The sequence below is a fragment of the Xenopus laevis genome, chromosome 7L (genome assembly GCF_017654675.1).
Source record: "Xenopus laevis strain J_2021 chromosome 7L, Xenopus_laevis_v10.1, whole genome shotgun sequence".
NCBI classification, from domain to species: domain Eukaryota; kingdom Metazoa; phylum Chordata; class Amphibia; order Anura; family Pipidae; genus Xenopus; species Xenopus laevis.
The window spans coordinates 3095896-3120654 of record NC_054383.1 but is presented as its reverse complement, the minus strand read 5'-3'; the positions used below and the strand labels follow the sequence as shown (position 1 = coordinate 3120654).

Sequence of the window (24759 nt, the reverse complement as noted above, 5' to 3'; positions counted from 1 at the left end):
AATAGTCTCTGGGAAGGGAGTGTGACTGTGGGATAGCAGGTATAGTAGGGAGAGATGGTGTCTATAGTAACAGTGGATAATAGTCTCTGGGAAGGGAGTGTGACTGTGGGATAGCAGGTATAGTAGGGAGAGATGGTGCCTATAGTAACAGTGGGATAATAGTCTCTGGGAAGGGAGTGTGACTGTGGGATAGCAGGTATAGTAGGGAGAGATGTGTCTATAGTAACAGTGGATAATAGTCTCTGGGAAGGGAGTGTGACTGTGGGATAGCAGGTATAGTAGGGAGAGATGGTGCCTATAGTAACAGTGGGATAATAGTCTCTGGGAAGGGAGTGTGACTGTGGGATAGCAGGTATAGTAGGGAGAGATGGTGTCTATAGTAACAGTGGATAATAGTCTCTGGGAAGGGAGTGTGACTGTGGGATAGCAGGTATAGTAGGGAGAGATGGTGCCTATAGTAACAGTGGGATAATAGTCTCTGGGAAGGGAGTGTGACTGTGGGATAGCAGGTATAGTAGGGAGAGATGGTGTCTATAGTAACAGTGGATAATAGTCTCTGGGAAGGGAGTGTGACTGTGGGATAGCAGGTATAGTAGGGAGAGATGTGTCTATAGTAACAGTGGATAATAGTCTCTGGAAAGGGAGTGTGACTGTGGGATAGCAGGTATAGTAGAGAGAGATGGTGTCTATAGTAACAGTGGGATAATAGTCTCTGGGAAGGGAGTGTGACTGTGGGATAGCAGGTATAGTAGGGAGAGATGGTGCCTATAGTAACAGTGGGATAATAGTCTCTGGAAAGGGAGTGTGACTGTGGGATAGCAGGTATAGTAGGGAGAGATGGTGTCTATAGTAACAGTGGATAATAGTCTCTGGGAAGGGAGTGTGACTGTGGGATAGCAGGTATAGTAGGGAGATGGTGCCTATAGTAACAGTGGATAATAGTCTCTGGGAAGGGAGTGTGACTGTGGGATAGCAGGTATAGTAGGGAGAGATGGTGTCTATAGTAACAGTGGATAATAGTCTCTGGGAAGGGAGTGTGACTGTGGGATAGCAGGTATAGTAGGGAGAGATGGTGTCTATAGTAACAGTGGATAATAGTCTCTGGTAAGGGAGTGTGACTGTGGGATAGCAGGTATAGTAGGGAGAGATGGTGTCTATAGTAACAGTGGATAATAGTCTCTGGAAAGGGAGTGTGACTGTGGGATAGCAGGTATAGTAGGGAGAGATGGTGTCTATAGTAACAGTGGATAATAGTCTCTGGGAAGGGAGTGTGACTGTGGGATAGCAGGTATAGTAGGGAGAGATGTGTCTATAGTAACAGTGGATAATAGTCTCTGGGAAGGGAGTGTGACTGTGGGATAGCAGGTATAGTAGGGAGAGATGGTGCCTATAGTAACAGTGGATAATAGTCTCTGGGAAGGGAGTGTGACTGTGGGATAGCAGGTATAGTAGGGAGAGATGGTGCCTATAGTAACAGTGGGATAATAGTCTCTGGGAAGGGAGTGTGACTGTGGGATAGCAGGTATAGTAGGGGGAGATGGTGCCTATAGTAGCTGATCACGTTGCTATACCAGATGTGGGAGGAGTCACAGTACAGTATATACAGTAGAATGGAATTACAATGAGGTAACACAACCCTGAGCACAGGCAGAATCACATGGCAAGAAGTTGCCCCTGGGCATTGCCCATTCAGTTTGTTTCAGAACATTTTCTGGGTTACCAGTACCAGGTGGGACCAGCAGTGGACAGAACACATCATGTGACATTAAATAGAATCTATTGCCAGGGAAGCAGATTTCACCAGAAACATGAGATTAATTTCAACTCCTGCAGTTCACGTGGGATGGGGGCAACAACGGGAAAAGGCTACAATCCCACCCAGCCAATAGGGAAGATGCACAGTTCAATATAATCCCAGCAAATAATATACCAAAACACTGATTTATTCCTGGGTAAATTTGCATTTTCTTCCCATTCCCCTGTGGATTCTCATGAGCATCAGGAGGAGAAGGCAAAATTCCAGTCTGGAATGATTATCCCGGATCCCCTCGCTCTCCATGTGGTGCAGCAGAACTAGGCCTTTAGCCCAGCACACAATAAGCCACATGCACGGGCCCCTGCAATCCTTTCAATTCCAACATTAATATGACCCCAGCTGATTCTTTACTACATTGCAGTCAAGTGATCCCAGCTTCAATGCCCACCAAGGTACGTTACACATATTCCTGCAGCTGCTGCAGAAGCTCTTGAGAGATACAGGATTCCCATCAGGAATTAAGGTCTAGGTGGGAAGGCCGATGGCTGTACTCCATTAAATATCCAGTGGCCCAATCATACTGGCCTGCAAGTGTTCAACCTGCGCGCTCCAGGACCAGGACTGATGTGGGAAGTTGTAGTTGAACTATAGTTAAACATCAGACCTGTATCCATATGTTTCTATTGCTAGATTACAATATGACTTCATCCCCGTCACAACATATTAATAATCATGGGTCGGTTGTGAATAGGACAAACAGGGTAGCCACCTTCCCCCCTGCCCAAATCCAGACACATAAGAAATAAACCTGCTGAACACACAAATACTATAGAAATGAATGTAGAATGGCACCACGATAACCAGTACGGCCTGCAGCGTGTATTTAGGTTAACTATTAACTGACCATTAGCAATTTGATATAAAGGTGGAATATTTCCATGAGCCATACAGATTCTTTATATAGAAACAAATTCCCACAGCAGAGGGGGCACCTACCTGAATCTCCCCTGGCAGTGTTGGCACAGATCTCCGACCCAGCCGGGGTCACACACACACGTATTATTGGTGCAGCGTCCGGAGAAACACGGGCTTTTGTCGCAGGCTCGTCCCTGGGAGCTGCAGGTGAAGATGAGCAGATAAAAGAGTCCAGAGCGAAGCAGAGACGTGACAGGGCAAGTGTGGCACATGGTGGGCAACCTCAGCAAGTAAAACATAGTTACAAGGATCCAACAGGCACCCAATCCTGAGAAGCTGGAAGACCCCCCTCCGGGAAGGATCAGGAGTGAAACATCTGTTGCCGGGTGCCTGGGTGCTGAACACTGGATCCGTGAGCACCGAGTACTGATTGGTCTATTGGTGATGAGATAAACAATAACATCCTACACCTGGCCAGGTGCATCAGCCAATCACACGCTCCTCCTCCCTGGATCCATATCTGCACACAAACAGCAAGGAATGTTTATACTGGGCTCAATCACTGGTCTCAATCACTGGTCTCAATCACTGGGCCCAATCACTGTGCTCAATCACTGGTCTCAATCACTGGTCTCAATCACTGGGCTCAATCACTGGGCCCAATCACTGGGCTCAATCACTGGTCTCAATCACTGGTCTCAATCACTGGGCCCAATCACTGTGCTCAATCACTGGTCTCAATCACTGGGCCCAATCACTGGGCTCAATCACTGGGCTCAATCACTGGGCCCAATCACTGGTCTCAATCACTGGTCTCAATCACTGGGCTCAATCACTTGTCTCAGGGCACTGACAAACAGGTTTCTTGGGGTGGGTGGGTGCTTGGGTGGGAGGACAGATGCTTGGCAGTGGGAGCCACAATGACTGGGTGCAGGGATCATGGGGTTAGGGGTAAATAACAAACATGCAGAGAGTTTGGGGGACCGAAAGAGTTGGTCACTGGTTCAGCAGGAGGCACCACAATAGTGAGGGGTCAGTGGTTGGGTCGGCAGAAGGAAGCTGAAGTGATGGGGTTAATCTAAAAGAAGGGAGTGAAGGTCTGTGGGTGTGGTTTAAAAAAAGAGAGAGGAAGTGATGGTGCTGAGGTGAGAGACTGGTCAGGTGAGGGATTGAACAGGTGAGGGATTGAACAGGTGAGGGATGTGATGAAGGAGCAATGTGATTGGATATTGGGCCAGAGAGAGGATGTGAAAGGTGAGTGTTCAGAACCAGGTAAGTGGTACCAGTAGGGAATGTGGGGGCCTAACACTGACATGGAGGGGTAACTATGAGATGGGAGATTGGGTGACAGGCAGATCTGTTAGAGGTGGGTGGGTACAACAAGTGGGTGCTGCTGGGCTCAGTGGAGCAGTAAGTGGGAGACAGACAGGGGCTGTAGGTTGGGAGGCAAGTGGGTGTTATTATTAGTAGGTGCATGAAAGGAAAGTAGGACATTTGGGGGGAGAACATGAGAGAGGTGGGGGGGATACAGCAGATAAGTGGGTGTCACAGGCAGTTGGTGCAGATAAGCGGGTGGGGGGGGTGACAGTCAGTAGGATAGACAGGGAGGTGATATAGACACATATATATCAATAAATAAATATAAATAAATATAAATAAATAAATATTAATAAATCAATTACCGGTGCAGATCAGCAGCCAAGTCCTAACATTGAGGATCCCCCCCCCCCCCTGAAACAAAGATGTGCCCGGGGCCCAGAGGAGCCTCCCACACATTTATATTTCTATTTATACAGAGCCCGAGTGTCCCGGTGTCTGTCCGGCCGGTTATTCCCGAGTGTCCCGCTCTGTCTCTCCCTCTCGATGTCCCGGGAAGCCCCGAGTCTGATGCGGAAATCTCCGAGTAAATCCGAGTGAGTCCCGAGGCCGCTGGTTGGAGAGAAGATTCTCTGATCCCCCCGGTCCCACTGGCTCCGCCGCTGCTCCTTCTTCTTCTTCCTGAATCCACTGACCCCCCCTCCCCTCCGACCCTCCAACCCTCACACACTGAGCTGAGCATGTGCAGCCGGGGGGGGGGGAGTCGGGAGGGGGATCCGGCACTGAGGCCTCTGGATTGGGAAACTGGGGGGCTACAGGGACATTCACAGGGAACAGGGGGTGCAAGAATCATGGGGGGGGACTGAGTATAGGGAACAGGGGGTGTGAGAGTGAACACTGGGTGTAAAACACAAAATCACCTGTATATTAGTACATGGGTGTGTCTGACTCACAGTAACCAATGAAACACTTGCTCACATCATTCAAACTGCACTAAAGCAAATAAAGCCCATTTCTGATTGGTTGACAAGAGACCTGGGATCAATGTAAAATCTAACTGTGTACAGGGAACAGACTACAGACCTGGGCTGGCAAATGTCAGAAGGGGCAGGTGTAGGCGCCAGTCAGGGGGTGTTTGGGTATCACCTTAAATATAATCAATGTGGTTATTGGACAGACAGCGGATATTTAACTGTGGGTGCAGGTAAAGTGTAAGTGTAATTGCATTGTGGGTCTGCTTCATTATCTGTTCTGCCTCCCCCCCATGCAGATAACCAAACAAATTACGTCTCTATTCTTTGGACTGCTGGTTCTGACTCTTGAAACAATGTGAAATGGGAATATAAAAGAAGGAGAGTCCAAGGTTCTGTAGTTCACCCCCTTTGCCGGTTCCAATAATCCGTTCTCCTCCAGATACGCAATAATTGTGTTTATATGAATAAACCAGCGCTAAAAGCTCGGGGTAGACAAAAACAGAGAAATAGAAAAATAATAGTATTTAGTATAGTATTTCTTAATTGGACAATTTCACCCTTCTGTGAGGTTAAATTCTATTTCTCACTCTGCCTAAGAAATAAAAATGAACCTCACAGAAGGGTGAAATTGTTAAATTAAAAATACTACGCTATATACTATTATTTTTCGCTTTATTTTAATCTAGCGCTGGTTTATTCATATAAACACAATTCTTGAAACAATGTAGCAGAAAGCATCCAATTAAAACACTTGACTTCTGCTAAATTATTTCAATAGTCAGAAACTGAGTGCAGAACTGGAGAAACAAATACCACTTTCAGTAGTAATTATATTTACCCATAATACCATTAGAATGACATTATGTTCCACTAGGCAAAAAAAAATGTTTTTTGGGGGAGTGTCCACTTTTCATAAAATAATCATCCTAATAACCTTATTCACCCATTCTCCAACTCTTGCTGATGAGTCCAGTTTCCATCCTATAATAATAACTAAGAAAACTTCCAATAAGTCATGATTTTTGCAACAAAAGTTAATAATAATATCTAGTTATGCCATTGCCGTCATCAGTAGTCAGGGACCCCATTATTCTAAGTGAGTGGGGCCTCCTGCCACATTAACCCCAATTATTAGCCTCCATAATTGTAAAATGCTGCATTCTGGGGGGAGGGGTTGTGTACTGCAGCAGTCAGATTGAGATTTCTTTCCTACAATTCCCACAATGCTTTGCCTGCTTCACTCATTCTCCTTCTTGACAATAGGGCGCACAAGGCATTATGGGAAGTGAAGTTCTGGCTGGAGGAGAACCAACTGTTGTTTTAGTGTTACATGGTGTAAGTAGAGTAGAGCTTAGCAACCAACAGACAGGAACGATTACAGTTACACAGAATTATAAACCCAGGGAGAATGAGGAATGAATGGATATTGGGAAGTTGTATCAGGAGTCAGAAGCAGCAGTGCAGAGAAGAGAAAGGGACAGACACAATGACAGTTACACAGAACTATAAACCCAGTGAGAATGAGGAATGAATGGATATTGGGAAGTTGTATCAGGAGTCAGAAGCAGCAGTGCAGAGAAAGGGACAGACACAATGACAGTTACACAGAACTATAAACCCAGTGAGAATGAGGAATGAATGGATATTGGGAAGTTGTATCAGGAGTCAGAAGCAGCAGTGCAGAGAAAGGGACAGACACAATGACAGTTACACAGAACTATAAACCCAGTGAGAATGAGGAATGAATGGATATTGGGAAGTTGTATCAGGAGTCAGAAGCAGCAGTGCAGAGAAAGGGACAGACACAATGACAGTTACACAGAACTATAAACCCAGTGAGAATGAGGAATGAATGGATATTGGGAAGTTGTATCAGGAGTCAGAAGCAGCAGTGCAGAGAAAGGGACAGACACAATGACAGTTACACAGAACTATAAACCCAGTGAGAATGAGGAATGAATGGATATTGGGAAGTTGTATCAGGAGTCAGAGGCAGCAGTGCAGAGAAAGGGACAGACACAATGACAGTTACACAGAACTATAAACCCAGTGAGAATGAGGAATGAATGGATATTGGGAAGTTGTATCGGGAGTTAGAAGCAGCAGTGCAGAGAAGAGAAAGGGACAGACACAATGACAGTTACACAGAACTATAAACCCAGTGAGAATGAGGAATGAATGGATATTGGGAAGTTGTATCAGGAGTCAGAGGCAGCAGTGCAGAGAAGAGAAAGGGACAGACACAATGACAGTTACACAGAACTATAAACCCAGTGAGAATGAGGAATGAATGGATATTGGGAAGTTGTATCAGGAGTCAGAGGCAGCAGTGCAGAGAAGAGAAAGGGACAGACACAATGACAGTTACACAGAACTATAAACCCAGTGAGAATGAGGAATGAATGGATATTGGGAAGTTGTATCAGGAGTCAGAAGCAGCAGTGAACATAAAGCATCGGATACAAAACCTATTCAGGGTGGGACAGAATCAGATGGGAAATCAGATGGTCTTGTTGGTACCAGTGTGTGAACTGAACAGCCTAAATATTTGGATATTGGGCTGCCTGACCCTTATATAGACGGCTGGTTGAGTTACTCCATTAAGGTCAGGCTGATGGGCCCGTGTGAGATCCATTATACACAGAGTATGTGTCGGGGTCCCAGTGGTCTCGTTACAGAGTTGGACAGTTGGTTGTTCATTCACTATTGTGCGGTTCTGTTCATACTCAGCAGAGCAAATTGTGCTGATTCGCTTTGTGCTTTGTGTACTGGACTCACAGCTCATCCACTCTCCATCTGCTCATTCCCAAAGCCACAATAGAATGGGAGAGACAATACTGCTCCAACAATGGCTGCCCCTTCCCCAGAACCCCCTGCTTCATTTACTAATACCACCAGCACAGACACTTTATTCATACACAGGAGCTGCCATACAACACAACACACAACACACTCTCCAGGCACTGAACTGCTGACTGGAGAGGAATGAGTCAGATTTACTAGGAGAGAAACAAAGGTGCAGTAGAGGAAAGAAAACTAAAATACACAATATTAGAACAAAGAAGATACAACTGCGACTAATCTGCAGATAAACAATGTTTCTGGGAAGAATAATGGAAATGTGAAAGTGAAAAGAGTTGAAGAAACGGAAGAGAACAATGGAAATGAAAGAAGGGAATGAGAGACCAGAAGTGAAACTCAGGGTGGTGCAAAAGGGGCAAAATACCCCCAACTGGACAAATGGACGATGTAATTAAAGCCTATAGTGTATTAATTAGGGATGCACAGCATCAAGGATTCGGTTCGGGATTCGGCCAGAATTTGGTCTTTTTCAGCAGGATTTGGATTCGGCCAAACCCTTCTGCCTGGCCGAACTGAATCCTAATTTGCATATGCAAATTAAGGGTGGGGAGGGAAATCGCTTGACTTTTTGTCAGAAAACAAGGAAGTAAAAAATTTTTTCCCCTTACCACCCCTAATTTGCATATGCAAATTAGGATTCGGTTCGGTATTCGCCTAATCTTTCGCAAAAAATTCGGGGGTTCGGCCAAATCCAAAATAGTGGATTCGGTGCATCCCTAGTATTAATAGTGATACAGCCTCTGTGATTGTGAGACTGCTTGGCATTAGGATTCCTGGTTAAGAGATAAAGGGTTACAAGCCTAAATCACACACATACACACATACAATGCTATTAGTGAGTAGTAGACCATCATCTATACCTGCCTCCCTCCTGGGCCTGCCCCCTGGTGGATATGATGTGGAAGTACAAGAGTAAGATGGGACAGCTCAAGGCTACAGTCATATTTCTAATTATATAACCCAAGGGTCTTCTGGCAAAACAATTGACATATCCATGTGTGAGCTGAGTGTCAGTGCCCTAGTGAATTACATGTTGCTTATAAATAACAGAGGCCTTATCACTGTATTGGGAGATTAATGTACTGAGATGCACCTTCCACTATATTAGCACAGACAATAGTTTGACTTTACAGGAGCCAACATTTTGTTTTACCACATTTTTAACAGGTATAAACTTTTTTTGCACACAGAAAATTATCTTTCTATATTTCTCTTGTTCATTTACAATTTTAGCACATTGTGTGCCCAGAACATTCCTTCTCTGTATATTTGTATTTATACATATGGGAGGAGGAGGTGCCATATTGATTCCCTTAGACAGTACAGTATGAGGGTATAGCTTATTGTGTGCCCAGAACATTCCTTCTCTGTATATTTGTATTTATACATATGGGAGGAGGGAGGTGCCATATTGATTCCCTTAGACAGTACAGTATGAGGGTATAGCTTATTGTGTGCCCAGAACATTCCTTCTCTGTATATTTGTATTTATACATATGGGAGGAGGGAGGTGCCATATTGATTCCCTTAGACAGTACAGTATGAGGGTATAGCTTATTGTGTGCCCAGAACATTCCTTCTCTGTATATTTGTATTTATATATATGGGAGGAGGAGGTGCCATACTGAGATTGTAAGCAGCAGTCCTGTCCTGCTTTATGGCAGCTGAGATTCTATCTGTATAACAGAACATTTGTGTTACACAAAGCTGCCCTGTCAGTGAACTCTACAACAAAATGTTTTTTTCCTGGCAAAATAAGTTAAGTCACATTTAAGGCCGAACTGAGATTTGTCTTTGAGTCATTCTGTGTCTGTCCTGGGGAATGTGATGCCGGAGGGAAAAACAGAAGAAATATCTAAACAAATCATCAGACAGACTCGGCACACAAGATGCAAAATGAGCCTGGTGGCCAGTGGCCAGAATCTCTCTGTTGCCCGGAACTAATGGTCAGGTGGAGACTAAATATCTAAATAAATATTTGATTTTCCATGACCTTCTGCTCTGGCAGGAAAGCGAGAAACATTTGTTTATGTGCAACACAGGATTCAGCTCTGGAACCAGAAAGGGAAAAGCCACAGGGAAGTGACTAATGAGGTCACAGTGTTGCACAACTCACTATTCCTTGTGTGTCTGTGTGACTGGGTGGGGCTAAGAGAGTGGGAGGGGCTAAGGATATTAAAGTACACATTAAAGTCGGTAAGTACAATGAAATTAATTTACAGGCAGTATAGAATAGAGACTGGCAATTTGTGGGTTCTGGCAACTGCCAGACGGGTGCTGTAAGTGGCCACCGACACTCACTATTTATTGGGCTGCTGGGGAGCTGTTCTGGCCTCTGTGTACCTGAAATGCCAGGGCCTATTTTCAGTCCAGATCTGATCAGAATTAGAGGGACTTTTCACCTTTAAATTAACTGTTAGTATGATATACAGAGGGATATTCTGAGACAATTTGCAGTTGGTTTTCATTTTTTATTATTTGTGGTTTTTGACTTATGTAGCTTTTTATTCAGCAGCTCCCCAGTTTGTAATTTCAGCCATCTGGTTACTAGGGTCCAAATTAGCCTAGCAACCATGCATTGATTTGAATAAGACACTGGAATATGAATAGGAGAGGCCTGAATAGAAAGATGAAGAATAAAAAGTAGCAATAACAATACATTTGTAGCCTTACAGAACATTTGTTTTTTCAAGGGGTTGGTGACTTCGTTTTTAAATAAATAAAAAACGATAAAAAATAAATAATGAAGACCAGTTAAATAGTTGCTTAGGATGAGCCATTCTCTAACATATTAAAAGTTAACCTAAAGGTGAACCACCCCTTTAATTCATAATCAGCCCTGTAGTGTCAACTGTTGCTGCTTGATGGTTTCCCCAGACCCCTAATCTTCATTTCCAATATCAGCCCAGAGCCCACTGAGCATGTGCAGTGCCACTGACACACAACAGATCCAAGATATGGAACTATAGGGGGGCGACGTTGAAAGCCTCGATCATTACTGTTATACGGCTGCTATACCTCTGGGCTGGTAGTACAGATTTGGGATCCACTATCCGGAAACCCGTTATCCAGAAAGTCTCTCAAAGACTCCATTTTATCCATATAATCCAAATTTTTAAATATGATTTCCTTTTTCTGTGTAATAATAAAACAGTCGCTTGTACTTGATCCCAACTAAGATATAATTAATCCTTATTGGAAGCAAAACCAGCCTATTGGATTTCTATAATGTTTCCATTATTTTGTTGGAAGACTTGAAGATCCAAACCATGGAAAGATTCCTTTATCCAGCACACCCCAGATCCAGAGCATTCTGGATAACAGGCATTAACCCAGTTTTCTCCCTATAATTTATGTGTAAGGTGGTTGGCTGCTTAATTTAGGCTTCTAATTACAGGTATGGGATCCGTTATCTGGAAAGCTCTGAAATACAGGAAGGTAATCTCCCATAGACTCTATTTTAATTAAATTTTTAAGAATAATTTCCTTTTTTCCTCTGTAATAATAAAACAGCAGCTTGTACTTGATCCCAACTAAGATATAATTAATCCTTATTGGATAGAAAAACCAGCCTATTGGGTTTCTTTAATGTTTAAATGATTTTGTTGGTAGACTAATAATGATATGGAGGTCCAAACCATGGATCCAGAAAACTCCAGATCCAGAGCATTCTGGATAACAGGTCCCATGCCTTTATTTTGAATCCAACCAATCATTGTATTTGAAACCACAGGTAGAATAAGCCAATTCACCACCAATAACAGTAGAATACGGACTTTGGAGTTTAGAGCAATGGAACAGGGGAAAAATATGAGAAAACCCTGTTTCATACTGGGAATATGACTGACGTACAGAGGGGATGAGTCTTTAAATTTGGGAACCCTTGTCTCCTGACAATCGGCGCTGCGGCTTTAAGAATTCTGGCCCGGTGCTGCCACATAACTCAGCTGTTAGACCAGTAATGTGGCACGTTGGCACTTAGGAGATTATTTCAACCAGCAAAATGGTAATAAAACATAATAAAAATTGTGCAATCAATGCAGTCTGGGCACGGGGCCTTCTACAGCCGTAATTATTGGGCTCCTGTGCATTAAGGAAGAAAGAGGCTTAAACGGATGCACTAACTGCAGGTCACTGAACATGAAACAGAAAACGGCAGCACCAAAACTCCCAGCATCCTCTGCAAAACCTGCAACTTATATCACCCAATAGGCATTCGTTTTTCTCTCTGCTAATACTGCATTGTATTTATATATATGGGAGGAGGAGGAGGTGCCATATTGATTCCCTTAGACAGTACAGTATGAGGGTATAGCTTATTGTGTGCCCAGAACATTCCTTCTCTGTATATTTGTATTTATACATATGGGAGGAGGGAGGTGCCATATTGATTCCCTTAGACAGTACAGTATGAGGGTATAGCTTATTGTGTGCCCAGAACATTCCTTCTCTGTATATTTGTATTTATACATATGGGAGGAGGAAGGTGCCATATTGATCCCCTTAGACAGTACAGTATGAGGGTATAGCTTATTGTGTGCCCAGAACATTCCTTCTCTGTATATTTGTATTTATACATATGGGAGGAGGGAGGTGCCATATTGATCCCCTTAGACAGTACAGTATGAGGGTATAGCTTATTGTGTGCCCAGAACATTCCTTCTCTGTATATTTGTATCTATACATATGGGAGGAGGAGGTGCCATATTAATTCCCTTAGACAGTACAGTATGAGGGTATAGCTTATTGTGTGCCCAGAACATTCCTTCTCTGTATATTTGTATTTATACATATGGGAGGAGGAGGTGCCATATTGATTCCCTTAGACAGTACAGTATGAGGGTATAGCTTATTGTGTGCCCAGAACAATCCTTCTCTGTATATTTGTATTTATACATATGGGAGGAGGAGCTGCCATATTGATTCCCTTAGACAGTACAGTATGAGGGTATAGCTTATTGTGTGCCCAGAACATTCCTTCTCTGTATATTTGTATTTATACATATGGGAGGAGGAGGTGCCATATTGATTCCCTTAGACAGTACAGTATGAGGGTATAGCTTATTGTGTGCCCAGAACATTCCTTCTCTGTATATGTGTAAGTCGCCAGACAGAAGCAAGAATGGCTGACAGATTTGAAGCTACAGAAAACGTGCGCCAGAAGTCTCTCTTCGGCTTAGAGAGAAATTAGATGGAACAGGGAGAGGGCAGGGAATAAATCCCACTTCAGAGACCTTGATTGGAAGATAAGTGCTGGGGGGCCGTAGGCAGGGAAACTGCACAGGAGGACAATCAATACCGTGAACACCACACTCTCCTGCATTGTCTTTTTCTGTCTCTAACCTCTCTAATAACCGCACTTTGCTTTGCCTTTAACTGGATTCTTAGAATAAACACAGACAGAAGCCTTTATGGTCAGTTAATTATTCAAAGACAAAAAAGTGAAATGACCAGTATGACCCCCTTCCCAATTTTTAAATAAAAGAACCAACCTATAATAACCCGAAAATCAAAACTCTCTCTAGTTCAACCAATAGCTGAACACCTGTATTCTCACTGCCTGCAGATAAATCTGCCTCTTTGGTTCTCCTTTAAATTCACTTTTAGTATGTTATGGAATGTCTAATTTGAAGTTTTCAATTGGGCTTCATTTTTTTTTTTTTTTATTAGTTTTGGAATTATTTGCCTTCTCCTTCTGACTCTTCCCAGCCTTCAAATGGGGGTCACTGACCCCATCTAAAAAAACAAAGACTCTATAAGGCTACAAATGTATTATTATTGTTACTTTTTATTACTCCTCTTTCTATTCAGGCCTCTCCTATTCATATTCCAGTCTCTTATTCACATCAATGCATGGTTACTAGCGGAATTCGGACCCTAGCAACCAGATTGCTAAAATTACAAACTGGAGAGCTGCTGAATAAAAAACTAAATAAGTCAAAAACCATAAATAATAAAAAATGAAAACTAATTGCAAATTTTCTCAGAATATTGCTCTCTATGTCATACTAACTGTTAATTTAAAGGTGAACAACCCCTTTAAAGTATCCCTTGTAACTGCCATACAACTGCTCCGTCACTATCACAGTACCCTTTATATATATGTAAATGACAAATCCTTTTTCCTTATTTTATTAAAAAATAAACATCAATCAAGAGAAATGCGATCAGCAGTCAGTCCCACAATCACGACACCTCCAGTGAATTTAGTGGCACTTGTTCCCGAGTGGCAGGGAAATTATTTGGGATTCTCTAATCTGCATGTTCCGCTGGAGAGATAAGAGCCCCTGCGGCCGTTCCTGCTCCACTGGGCTGTGAAACACAAGAAAAGAAACGGCCCCTCGGGGGCCCAGTGGCCCTGTTAGTGCGCAGGCCTCTTTCCCGACGTACGGGCGAAACAAATGAATTCTCAGAAGCCTCCGCGAGCAGGAAAATGACTCGGCTTCTCGATGCTTTCAAGTCTGTTTATTGTCACGTTCATTCCCCGGATGCGACTGTATTATCAGCGGGCTCGGCCCTTAACCTCTTGTTGCCTGGCTCGACTGGAAGAAGTGGGTCGTATTCTTGCAGTGCCTGCGCTATCCTACTGATGTTCCAGTCTTCTTCTTTCAGCATGTGATCCTCTAGGGTAAAAGGACCCTGCTTGGTACGGACAAGCTCCTTCACACTCGCACACGTCTTCAGTTCTACAAATAATAATAAAGTCGAAACAGTGGAAGAAATGGAAAAAATTAACATTCTCCATATTGGGACTTGCCTTGCATGTATACAAACAATGTCCCCATTCAGAGAAATGAAACAATAAATCAGAAGCCAAACCTGTAGAAGAACGGACTTCTGCTACATTGTTTCAGGAGTCAGACTCTTGACAGTGGGGCTCATTTATCAAAACTGGGCAAATTTGCCCATGGGCAGTTACCTATAGCAACCAATCAGTAATCAACTGCAAGTAGAACAATGAATGCAGCAAACTGATTGGTTGCCATGGGTTACTGCCCATGTGCAAATTTGCCCAGTGTTGATAAATGACCCACAGTTAGAGACAATAGCAATGAAGGTTATACATAACTATAAACCCAGCGAGAATGAGGAATGAATGGATATTGGGAAGTTGTATCAGGAGTCAGAAGCAGCAGTGCAGAGAATAGAAAGGGACAGACACAATGACAGTTACACAGAACTATAAACCCAGTGAGAATGAGGAATAAATGGATATTGGGAAGTTGTATCAGGAGTCAGAGGCAGCAGTGCAGAGAAGAGAAAGGGACAGACACAATGACAGTTACACAGAACTATAAACCCAGTGAGAATGAGGAATGAATGGATATTGGGAAGTTGTATCAGGAGTCAGAGGCAGCAGTGCAGAGAAGAGAAAGGGACAGACACAATGACAGTTACACAGAACTATAAACCCAGTGAGAATGAGGAATGAATGGATATTGGGAAGTTGTATCAGGAGTCAGAGGCAGCAGTGCAGAGAAAGGGACAGACACAATGACAGTTACACAGAACTATAAACCCAGTGAGAATGAGGAATGAATGGATATTGGGAAGTTGTATCAGGAGTCAGAAGCAGCAGTGCAGAGAAAGGGACAGACACAATGACAGTTACACAGAACTATAAACCCAGTGAGAATGAGGAATGAATGGATATTGGGAAGTTGTATCAGGAGTCAGAAGCAGCAGTGCCGAGAAAGGGACAGACACAATGACAGTTACACAGAACTATAAACCCAGTGAGAATGAGGAATGAATGGATATTGGGAAGTTGTATCAGGAGTCAGAGGCAGCAGTGCAGAGAAAGGGACAGACACAATGACAGTTACACAGAACTATAAACCCAGTGAGAATGAGGAATGAATGGATATTGGGAAGTTGTATCAGGAGTCAGAAGCAGCAGTGCAGAGAAGAGAAAGGGACAGACACAATGACAGTTACACAGAACTATAAACCCAGTGAGAATGAGGAATGAATGGATATTGGGAAGTTGTATCAGGAGTCAGAGGCAGCAGTGCAGAGAAAGGGACAGACACAATGACAGTTACACAGAACTATAAACCCAGTGAGAATGAGGAATGAATGGATATTGGGAAGTTGTATCAGGAGTCAGAGGCAGCAGTGCAGAGGAAGGGACAGACACAGTGACAGTTACACAGAACTATAAACCCAGTGAGAATGAGGAATGAATGGATATTGGGAAGTTGTATCAGGAGTCAGAAGCAGCAGTGCAGAGAAAGGGACAGACACAATGACAGTTACACAGAACTATAAACCCAGTGAGAATGAGGAATGAATGGATATTGGGAACTTGTATCAGGAGTCAGAAGCAGCAGTGCAGAGAAAGGGACAGACACAATGACAGTTACACAGAACTATAAACCCAGTGAGAATGAGGAATGAATGGATATTGGGAAGTTGTATCAGGAGTCAGAAGCAGCAGTGCAGAGAAAGAGACAGACATAATGACAGTTACACAGAACTATAAACCCAGTGAGAATGAGGAATGAATGGATATTGGGAAGTTGTATCAGGAGTCAGAAGCAGCAGTGCAGAGAAAGGGACAGACACAATGACAGTTACACAGAACTATAAACCCAGTGAGAATGAGGAATGAATGGATATTGGGAAGTTGTATCAGGAGTCAGAAGCAGCAGTGCAGAGAAAGGGACAGACGCAATGACAGTTACACAGAACAATAAACCCAGTGAGAATGAGGAATGAATGGATATTGGGAAGTTGTATCAGGAGTCAGGGGCAGCAGTGCAGAGAAAGGGACAGACACAATGACAGTTACACAGAACTATAAACCCAGTGAGAATGAGGAATGGACGACTATTGGGAAGTTGTATCAGGAGTCAGAAGCAGCAGTGCAGAGAAGAGAAAGGGACAGACACAATGACAGTTACACAGAACTATAAACCCAGTGAGAATGAGGAATGAATGGATATTGGGAAGTTGTATCAGGAGTCAGAGGCAGCAGTGCAGAGGAAGGGACAGACACAGTGACAGTTACACAGAACTATAAACCCAGTGAGAATGAGGAATGAATGGATATTGGGAAGTTGTATCAGGAGTCAGAAGCAGCAGTGCAGAGAAAGGGACAGACACAATGACAGTTACACAGAACTATAAACCCAGTGAGAACGAGGAATGAATGGATATTGGGAAGTTGTATCAGGAGTCAGAAGCAGCAGTGCAGAGAAGAGAAAGGGACAGACACAATGACAGTTACACAGAACTATAAACCCAGTGAGAATGAGGAATGAATGGATATTGGGAAGTTGTATCAGGAGTCAGAAGCAGCAGTGCAGAGAAAGGGACAGACACAATGACAGTTACACAGAACTATAAACCCAGTGAGAATGAGGAATGGACGACTATTGGGAAGTGGCTTGGAATAGCAACACAAGTAGGGCACAACAAGCACGTGAGTTGGCAATGCCACAGAAAGAGGCAGGACACGTGGGGGTCTCGGCTTGTGAACACGGAGAAGCAGAATCACAAGATGTGCCAAAGGACCGGCAGGGCCAGTGTTGTCTCTAAGCAGGAGCCCAGCAGGTTCACTCAGCAGCTGTCAGGATGGCCGCACAACAGGAGGCAAAGGCAATTTGCATCCCAGGGAGAGCAATGAGCCGGCAGCGAGTGACAATGGATTTATCGGATACACAGCTAATCTCCATATAAATTGGGGGGGCAGCAGCAACAATCACAAGGCAGTGGAATCAGAAAACCTTTGTGTCTGTGTCTAAAACACACACTTAAAGGAGAATTAAATGATGCAACTCGTCTTTCTGGATTATTTGCCTCCCTATTGAGTGTAGTAATGTCTGGTTGCTAAAAAATAGCAACCTGGCAACAAGGCAGCAGATGGACTGTGAGGTGTTTGAGGTATTTGTCATATAGTTCCTCTTTGGAGCAGCCAGTTAATACTGATCCATAGACTCCAGTGAAACAGTGACCTCTGGTGGTCTAATGACAAATGTAACAATGATTGCTTAGTCTTCCCAGGTAGCACTTACCTTTCCCGAGATCATTGACCAGGCTTCTCACATAAAACCCACCTCCGCACTCAACATCTGAAAGAGAAAAGCACAGGATGAGTATGCCAGAGTCCAAATTGCCCAGAAGTAATATCAACCAATCAGAAATGAGCAAAGGATCAGAGAACTTCCTAGGCAACATTTACAGGATTGTGCATGGCGATAGCAGTGGTGCAGGTAGGGCTCGATAGACAGAGAGAATGGCTCATCTGCAAAGGAATGTACATAATACATACATTGTACATGCTTAGCAAGCAAAGGGTTAAAGGAGTTGTTCACCTTGACATTACCTTTTAGTATGATGTAGGGCCCTCCCTCCCAAGGGGGCACTAATTATTAACCCACTGGTCACCTGGGCTCCTGGGAGGAGGGTTTCAGAGTTAAAGTCTGGACCCAAAGAATTGCTATTAAATGGGTTGTTCACCTTTAAATTAACTGTAAGTATGATGTAGAGAGGGATATTCTGAGCCACATTGCTATGGTTTTCATTTTTTATAATTTGTGGATTTTGACTTATTTAGCTTTTTATTCAGCAGCTCTTCAGTTTGCAATTTCAGCCATCTGGTTGCTATGGACCAAATTATCCTAGCAACCATGCATTGATTTGAATACGAGACTGGAATATGAATAGGCCTGTATGTAGCCTTACAGAGCATTTGTTTTGTTAGATGGGGTCAGTGACCCCCATTTGGAAGCTGGAAAGAGTGAGAAGGCAAATAAATTAAAAACTATAAAAAAGAAAAAATGAAGGCCAATTGAAAAGTTACTTAGAATTAGCCATTCTGTAAAATACAAAAAGATAACTTAAAGGTGAACAACTCTCTTCCATGACCCAGTTCCACTCAGCTCCAGAATAAGCTTCTGCCAGAACATATTCACTCACCGAGCGTAAAGAGTGGAGGCTGGAAGTCTCTGAGAGACAGCTGATATACAGTCACAGGCCTGGCTGGCTTTGCTTCCACCTCGGCGCCGTCTCGCAGCAGGTTCGACAGTCTTTTCCCGTCCCTCTTCAGTGCCGAGAAGCTGGAAAAGTAAGGCGAGGTTTCCATTTTTTTAAAATGAAATCTGGATGATGTAGTTCTACAACAGCATAAGTAGCCATCTTGTCCTCTGTCTTAGTGTAGAAAAAGAGGAGCTAAAAAATAAATTCCATAGTATTCTGAAAGGGACACAAATAGGGATTCAAACTGAAGCACATACCACCCCTAAAATTGGTTTAACCCAGTGGAATGTGGCCTAATCCCCTAAGAAAATGAACAGTAGAAATGACTTACAGAGGGGGGACCTGCATGATGTTTCCTGTGAATGACTTCAATGCCCCCTCCAGGTCGTCCTTAGTTATGTGATCTGAATGGGAAGAGAATGAGTCATATTACAATCCTCCAGTGCCCCAGCACCCATGGGTGTCACATATGGATCTAACACACGGCGGCTGTATCTGGGGGCAATGCACAGGGCTGCCAGGAGCAGCATCTATTTGTTTATAAAGTGGGTCCTACGGCATTTAGCAATGACTAGACTACAACTCCCATCTGCCACAAACATCAGCTGTTGGTAGGGGCTGGGAGTTGCAACTGAACAACAAATGGTGGACCATAGACTGTAGGATTGTAGGATTTACTGTACCTGCAGCAGTGTCAGTCCAGGTCCAAACTAGTCACCCTGTCTATACAGGGGCACAACTGGTAGTGATGCAAATATTTATGTACATGAACAGCATCAGCCTTCCATACTTGTTCCCTTAGTATTCCTCAAAAACTGAGCAACAGATGCACTAAGCAAAATCAAAATTTTGGGGGGTGGGAGCTCCCCCTGCTGGGAGATGAAGGACACGCAGGAGTAGAGATCAGACAGCAGATGCCCAAGGCATTTCCATACAGACTCTTATCTCAGGAGTGCGCGGGCGCATGTAAGGTCCCTGCCAGCTGTCACAAGATAACGCCAGTTTCACCTTCCCCTTGACTTGATGTCCGACACTTTAGCAGACTGGGTTTCTATTAGAGGTCGGTGCTGCAGGTAGAGGCACGGGACCCCATATTATAATGCTAATACCTGTATTTACTATAATGCATTTATCATTCCATGCTCATTTATAGCCAAAATTGTATCACCTCTGGAATAAATATATATATATATATATATATATATATATATATATATATATATATATATATATATATATATATATATATATATATATATATATATATATATATATATAGTCCAATATTAGAAAGTATTTATGGGGTTGGTGTGAGATTGTTCAAGAGTTAGTTCTGATATATTGCAATTATGTTGTAACAACCTTGATGTGTTGTGTTGGTGGGTGTGCCTCCCACTTCCCTCCCCCATTAATTAAGGGATTGTGACTATATATTGCATTCTAAGATGTGAATCTGGATCTTGAAAATGGTCTTAGATCAAGACCGAAACGTCGATCCTCACGACTATGTTTTTAACTTTTGGATAAATAAAAAATTCCAGTGTGCGCTGCCTACAAAACTGAATTGACATATAGATATATATATATAGTCCAATAGTAGAAAGTATATATGGGGCTGGTGTGAAATTGAAGGGACATAGTAAAGGGCAAGTCTCACCATAAGGTTTCTCTTCAGTAACTGTGCCTGATGCATCCAGCGTGTCTGTAGCCTTCCCCAGCTCTCCCACTGCCGTGTATTTCTGCAGAGACACAATAACAGCACCTACAGTTTGATTTGTAAAGAAATGAGGAGAGCACTCTGCAAGCATATACTGCTGTGGTTATCTTTTTATTGCTTGACTACTTGTACACGACATGTTTCGGGCCTATATGCCCTTTATCAACACTTGATAAAGGGCATATAGGCCCGAAACATGTCGTGTACAAGTAGTCAAGCAATAAAAAGATAACCACAGCAGTATATGCTTGCAGAGTGCTCTCCTCATTTCTTTACAAATCAAGTTACAGATATCAGGATACCGGTGACCTGATCGAGGAAAGTTGCACCCCTTTTCCTGAACCAAGCGGGCGGAGCGTTTTGGGATACTATACTTTCTAGCACCTACAGTTTGTATTTATACATGAGAGTGGGAGCTGCTATACTGCACACACCAGCCAAGGCTCCCCACTCCCCATTACAAGCAGCCAGTATCAGACTGAGGGCAAACTGGCGCTGCTCCCTCAGGGGCCCCCTCACCCCCACCAGCCGCAACCCCTCTCTGGTCCCCCCACGTGTACCTTCTTCTTTCTTACTGACTGGGACCGGTGAGCGAGGTTGGGGGCAGTGGAAATGGTTTGAGGCAGAGAGCGGGTCTGATCCAGGGGCCCACCAGGTTTTTCCCTAATGTCCCACTGGCCCAGAACTTCCAGTAGTTGTGAGTATGAACTGTATTAAACATTACTTACCTTCGACCCTGCCAGCATTGTGCTCAACATTTTGGTGCCATTCCCAATGCCAATTACTGAAATAAAAAAAAAATCAGTGAGTAATCAGAGTCAGAACCTCCAGTACAGAAGGACTGATGTTACACAGCACTGGCAATAATTAACTGCACAGAAGCACCTTAATGAGAGGAAGGCTGAGATTAATACAGCAGGACGTGCAGATCAATAATTCCATAAATCTCACACCCTGCTATCTACACAAGATCATCACCACCTGTGCCCCCATTTACACTTTCCCAGCACACAAACCTGATCTACAATTTACCAAACACAATGGGGATAATGTACCCCCTACTGTAAATGATAAGGATATTAGAAGTCACTGAGGGGTTGTTCTGTGACCATATAAAGGCACAAGGCTGCAGGCTGAGTTATACAGGCTACTCTGAGTATCACTCATGTATTATAAGGATAATGTACCCCCTACTGTAAATGATAAGGATATTAGAAGTCACTGAGGGGTTGTTCTGTGACCATATAAAGGCACAAGGCTGCAGGCTGAGTTATACAGGGAACTCTGAGTATCACTCATGTATTATAAGGGATAATGTACCCCCTACTGTAAATGATAAGGATATTAGAAGTCACTGAGGGGTTGTTCTGTGACCATATAAAGGCACAAGGCTGCAGGCTGAGTTATACAGGGAACTCTGAGTATCACTCATGTATTATAAGGGATAATGTACCTCCTACTGTAAATGATAAGGATATTAGAAGTCACTGAGGGGTTGTTCTGTGACCATATAAAGACACAAGGCTGCAGGCTGAGTTATACAGGGAACTCTGAGTATCACTCATGTATTATAAGGGATAATGTACCCCCTACTGTAAATGATAAGGATATTAGAAGTCACTGAGGGGTTGTTCTGTGACCATATAAAGGCACAAGGCTGCAGGCTGAGTTATACAGGGAACTCTGAGTATCACTCATGTATTATAAGGGATAATGTACCCCCTACTGTAAATGATAAGGATATTAGAAGTCACTGAGTGGTTGTTCTGTGACCATATAAAGGTACAAGGCTGCAGGCTGAGTTATACAGGGAACTCTGAGTATCACTCATGTATTATAAGGGATAATGTACCCCTACTGTAAATGATAAGGATATTAGAAGTCACTGAGGGGTTGTTCTGTGACCATATAAAGGCACAAGGCTGCAGGCTGAGTTATACAGGGAACTCTGAGTATCACTCATGTATTATAAGGGATAATGTACCCCCTACTGTAAATGATAAGGATATTAGAAGTCACTGAGGGGTTGTTCTGTGACCATATAAAGGCACAAGGCTGCAGGCTGAGTTATACAGGGAACTCTGAGTATCACTCATGTATTATAAGGGATAATGTACCCCCTACTGTAAATGATAAGGATATTAGAAGTCACTGAGTGGTTGTTCTGTGACCATATAAAGGTACAAGGCTGCAGGCTGAGTTATACAGGGAACTCTGAGTATCACTCATGTATTATAAGGGATAATGTACCCCCTACTGTAAATGATAAGGATATTAGAAGTCACTGAGGGGTTGTTCTGTGACCATATAAAGGCACAAGGCTGCAGGCTGAGTTATACAGGGAACTCTGAGTATCACTCATGTATTATAAGGGATAATGTACCCCCTACTGTAAATGATAAGGATATTAGAAGTCACTGAGGGGTTGTTCTGTGACCATATAAAGGCACAAGGCTGCAGGCTGAGTTATACAGGGAACTCTGAGTATCACTCATGTATTATAAGGGATAATGTACCCCCTACTGTAAATGATAAGGATATAAGAAGTGAGGGGTTGTGTGACACTACTAATCCCCATGTCTGTACAGTGAGTGTGCTGTCCAGACTCCAGTAGGCAGAATTATATAAGACATATTTACCAAGCACCCCTGAGGCAGAACTATCCAGTGTCCCCCCATGGCCAATCTTTAGGGTCTGTTTCCTTTTCTTCGCATATTCTTTCAGTCCGGCTTCTGGAGAGAGAGGAAAGAGAAAAGGACAGAAACTGATTTTACTTATTATGTTCCACTGAGTCTACGAGGGGCCCATGATCTTTACCTACTGGGGGGGGGGGTCTGTGTCATAATAAGAAGTTACTGGGCTCAATGGCAAAATATTTCCCCCTCCACCTCATTCCTAAAACCTAGTTTTCACAGTTACAGTGCGATGAAGTGAGACACAAGTAAAGTCACACACAGGACTGGGGCCTCAGTATTTGTCTAAATGTCCGAGGAGCAGGTTAGAAATCCTGTCAGATCTGTCACAAATGTTCATAGACGAGGTCCTGTGATCCGACCGCCATATTGGCAGCTTTATCTTCCGATTGTTGGGCCCACGATCGGATCAGCCCGATATTATCCACCTCTCAATGTGGGCACATAGGGGAGAGACCGCCTAGAATAGAACTGGCGAGTGACAGTGAGGGTTGGCAATTTGCTTTTTTTATTCTGCAGACTGAACTGATTTATGTGCCGCCATGTAATTAACACACGTCTGAATGAATTGCTAATCAGCCTCAGAGGACGTGGATTTAATATGTGGCCGGTAGGAATGAGGAGACGTCTGTGCAGGGCGGGTGAGTAATAATCGCAGTTAGTGTGAGGAGTTCAGGAATTTACCACAGACAGTCACTGTTTATTGGTCAGTTTGGGCCTCAGTTGACTTGAAAAGTCGCCGGGGCCTATTGTGAGTCCCAGTCCAGATCTATTTCCGGTGTAAGTTTCCCGGGAGATACCACTCTGCTGTGGGTAATAGGGGGAGACACGCAAAGCTCTAACCTTTCAGCAACGCGCCCTTCAGCTGCGCCACTACTTGGGCCGAGGTGGGGCCCTTGGGTTTATACACCGGGAACAGCCCGTTCAGCGCCAACAGCTTGACAGCCATATCCCCCGCCATGTGCTCCGGTAACGTCTGCTTCTTCCCCTGCAATTGAACGTACTGCCGTTCCGTCCTACATTGATGCACCACGTGACAACCCAGGACCGGAAGTAGTGCCGGCCTCACAGAGGAGTTCTCACAGAGTTCGAGTTTTGCCGCGCAGTACAGCCTCATCCGCAGCTTCTGGGGAGGGTGAATCACGTACACTGCATACGCTAACGGCACGTAAATCGCCTCCTCTGAAGCTATTCAGGATTTCTATCGTCTCTTTTGCCCACCAACAAAATGGCTTCCGCGCTCGCTACAAATAAAAATTATGTTCCGGCCGCCAGTGTTTCTGCGCCGATTTTCATGAACCGGGACTAATAGCCGACGACTTGGAGTTCTCGAAATGCCAACGAGTGAAATTTCAAGTCAAACCGTGCAGCGATTACTCACGTCTAGCGAGAACTTAGTTTTGACCTTCAACAAAATGGCGGGCGCCACTCTGACAGGCGACACTTTTGTTTATCTCGTTGCCGCGATACTGTCCTTGCTCTCCAGTAGTTTGTATTGCACGTGTAAATGAGAAGTGTCAATCACACACAGCGCACAGCAAT

General features: G+C 43.7%; 2 protein-coding genes across 2 annotated transcripts in view; both read right to left on the bottom strand.

The window, feature by feature from the left end:
- Nucleotides 1–4495, bottom strand: part of LOC108695699 (attractin-like protein 1) — a 372498-nt gene extending 368003 nt beyond the window's left edge. Inside the window, exons 1-2 of the mRNA XM_041570143.1 lie at nt 4354–4495; nt 2753–3191 (exon numbers count right to left, since the gene is read on the bottom strand). Coding sequence (XP_041426077.1) covers nt 2753–2970 — 218 coding nt within the window. The 5' untranslated portion in view covers nt 2971–3191; nt 4354–4495. The remainder of the gene's footprint in view (nt 1–2752; nt 3192–4353) is intronic.
- A 9445-nt stretch (nt 4496–13940) lies between these two features.
- trub1.L (TruB pseudouridine (psi) synthase family member 1 L homeolog) lies at nt 13941–24759 on the bottom strand. The gene is made up of 8 exons (XM_041570142.1): nt 24061–24759; nt 23164–23256; nt 21253–21308; nt 20465–20546; nt 19139–19211; nt 18748–18887; nt 17844–17900; nt 13941–14510 (listed from the first exon to the last, which is right to left on the bottom strand). Exons 1-8 carry the CDS (start codon nt 24332–24334, stop codon nt 14302–14304), a joined length of 984 nt encoding a protein of 327 aa, XP_041426076.1. The 5' UTR covers nt 24335–24759; the 3' UTR covers nt 13941–14301.

Coding starts and splice junctions, on each gene's coding strand:
- trub1.L (XM_041570142.1), bottom strand. CDS start 24,334: ATGAGGCTGTACTGCGCGGCAAAACTCGAACTCTGTGAGAACTCCTCT. Junction 19,212..20,464: donor TACTGAAGAGAAACCTTATG/GTGAGACTTGCC, acceptor CTTCCCATTCAG/ATCACATAACTAAGGACGAC. Junction 18,888..19,138: donor ATCATGCAGGTCCCCCCTCT/GTAAGTCATTTC, acceptor TTACTTTTCCAG/CTTCTCGGCACTGAAGAGGG.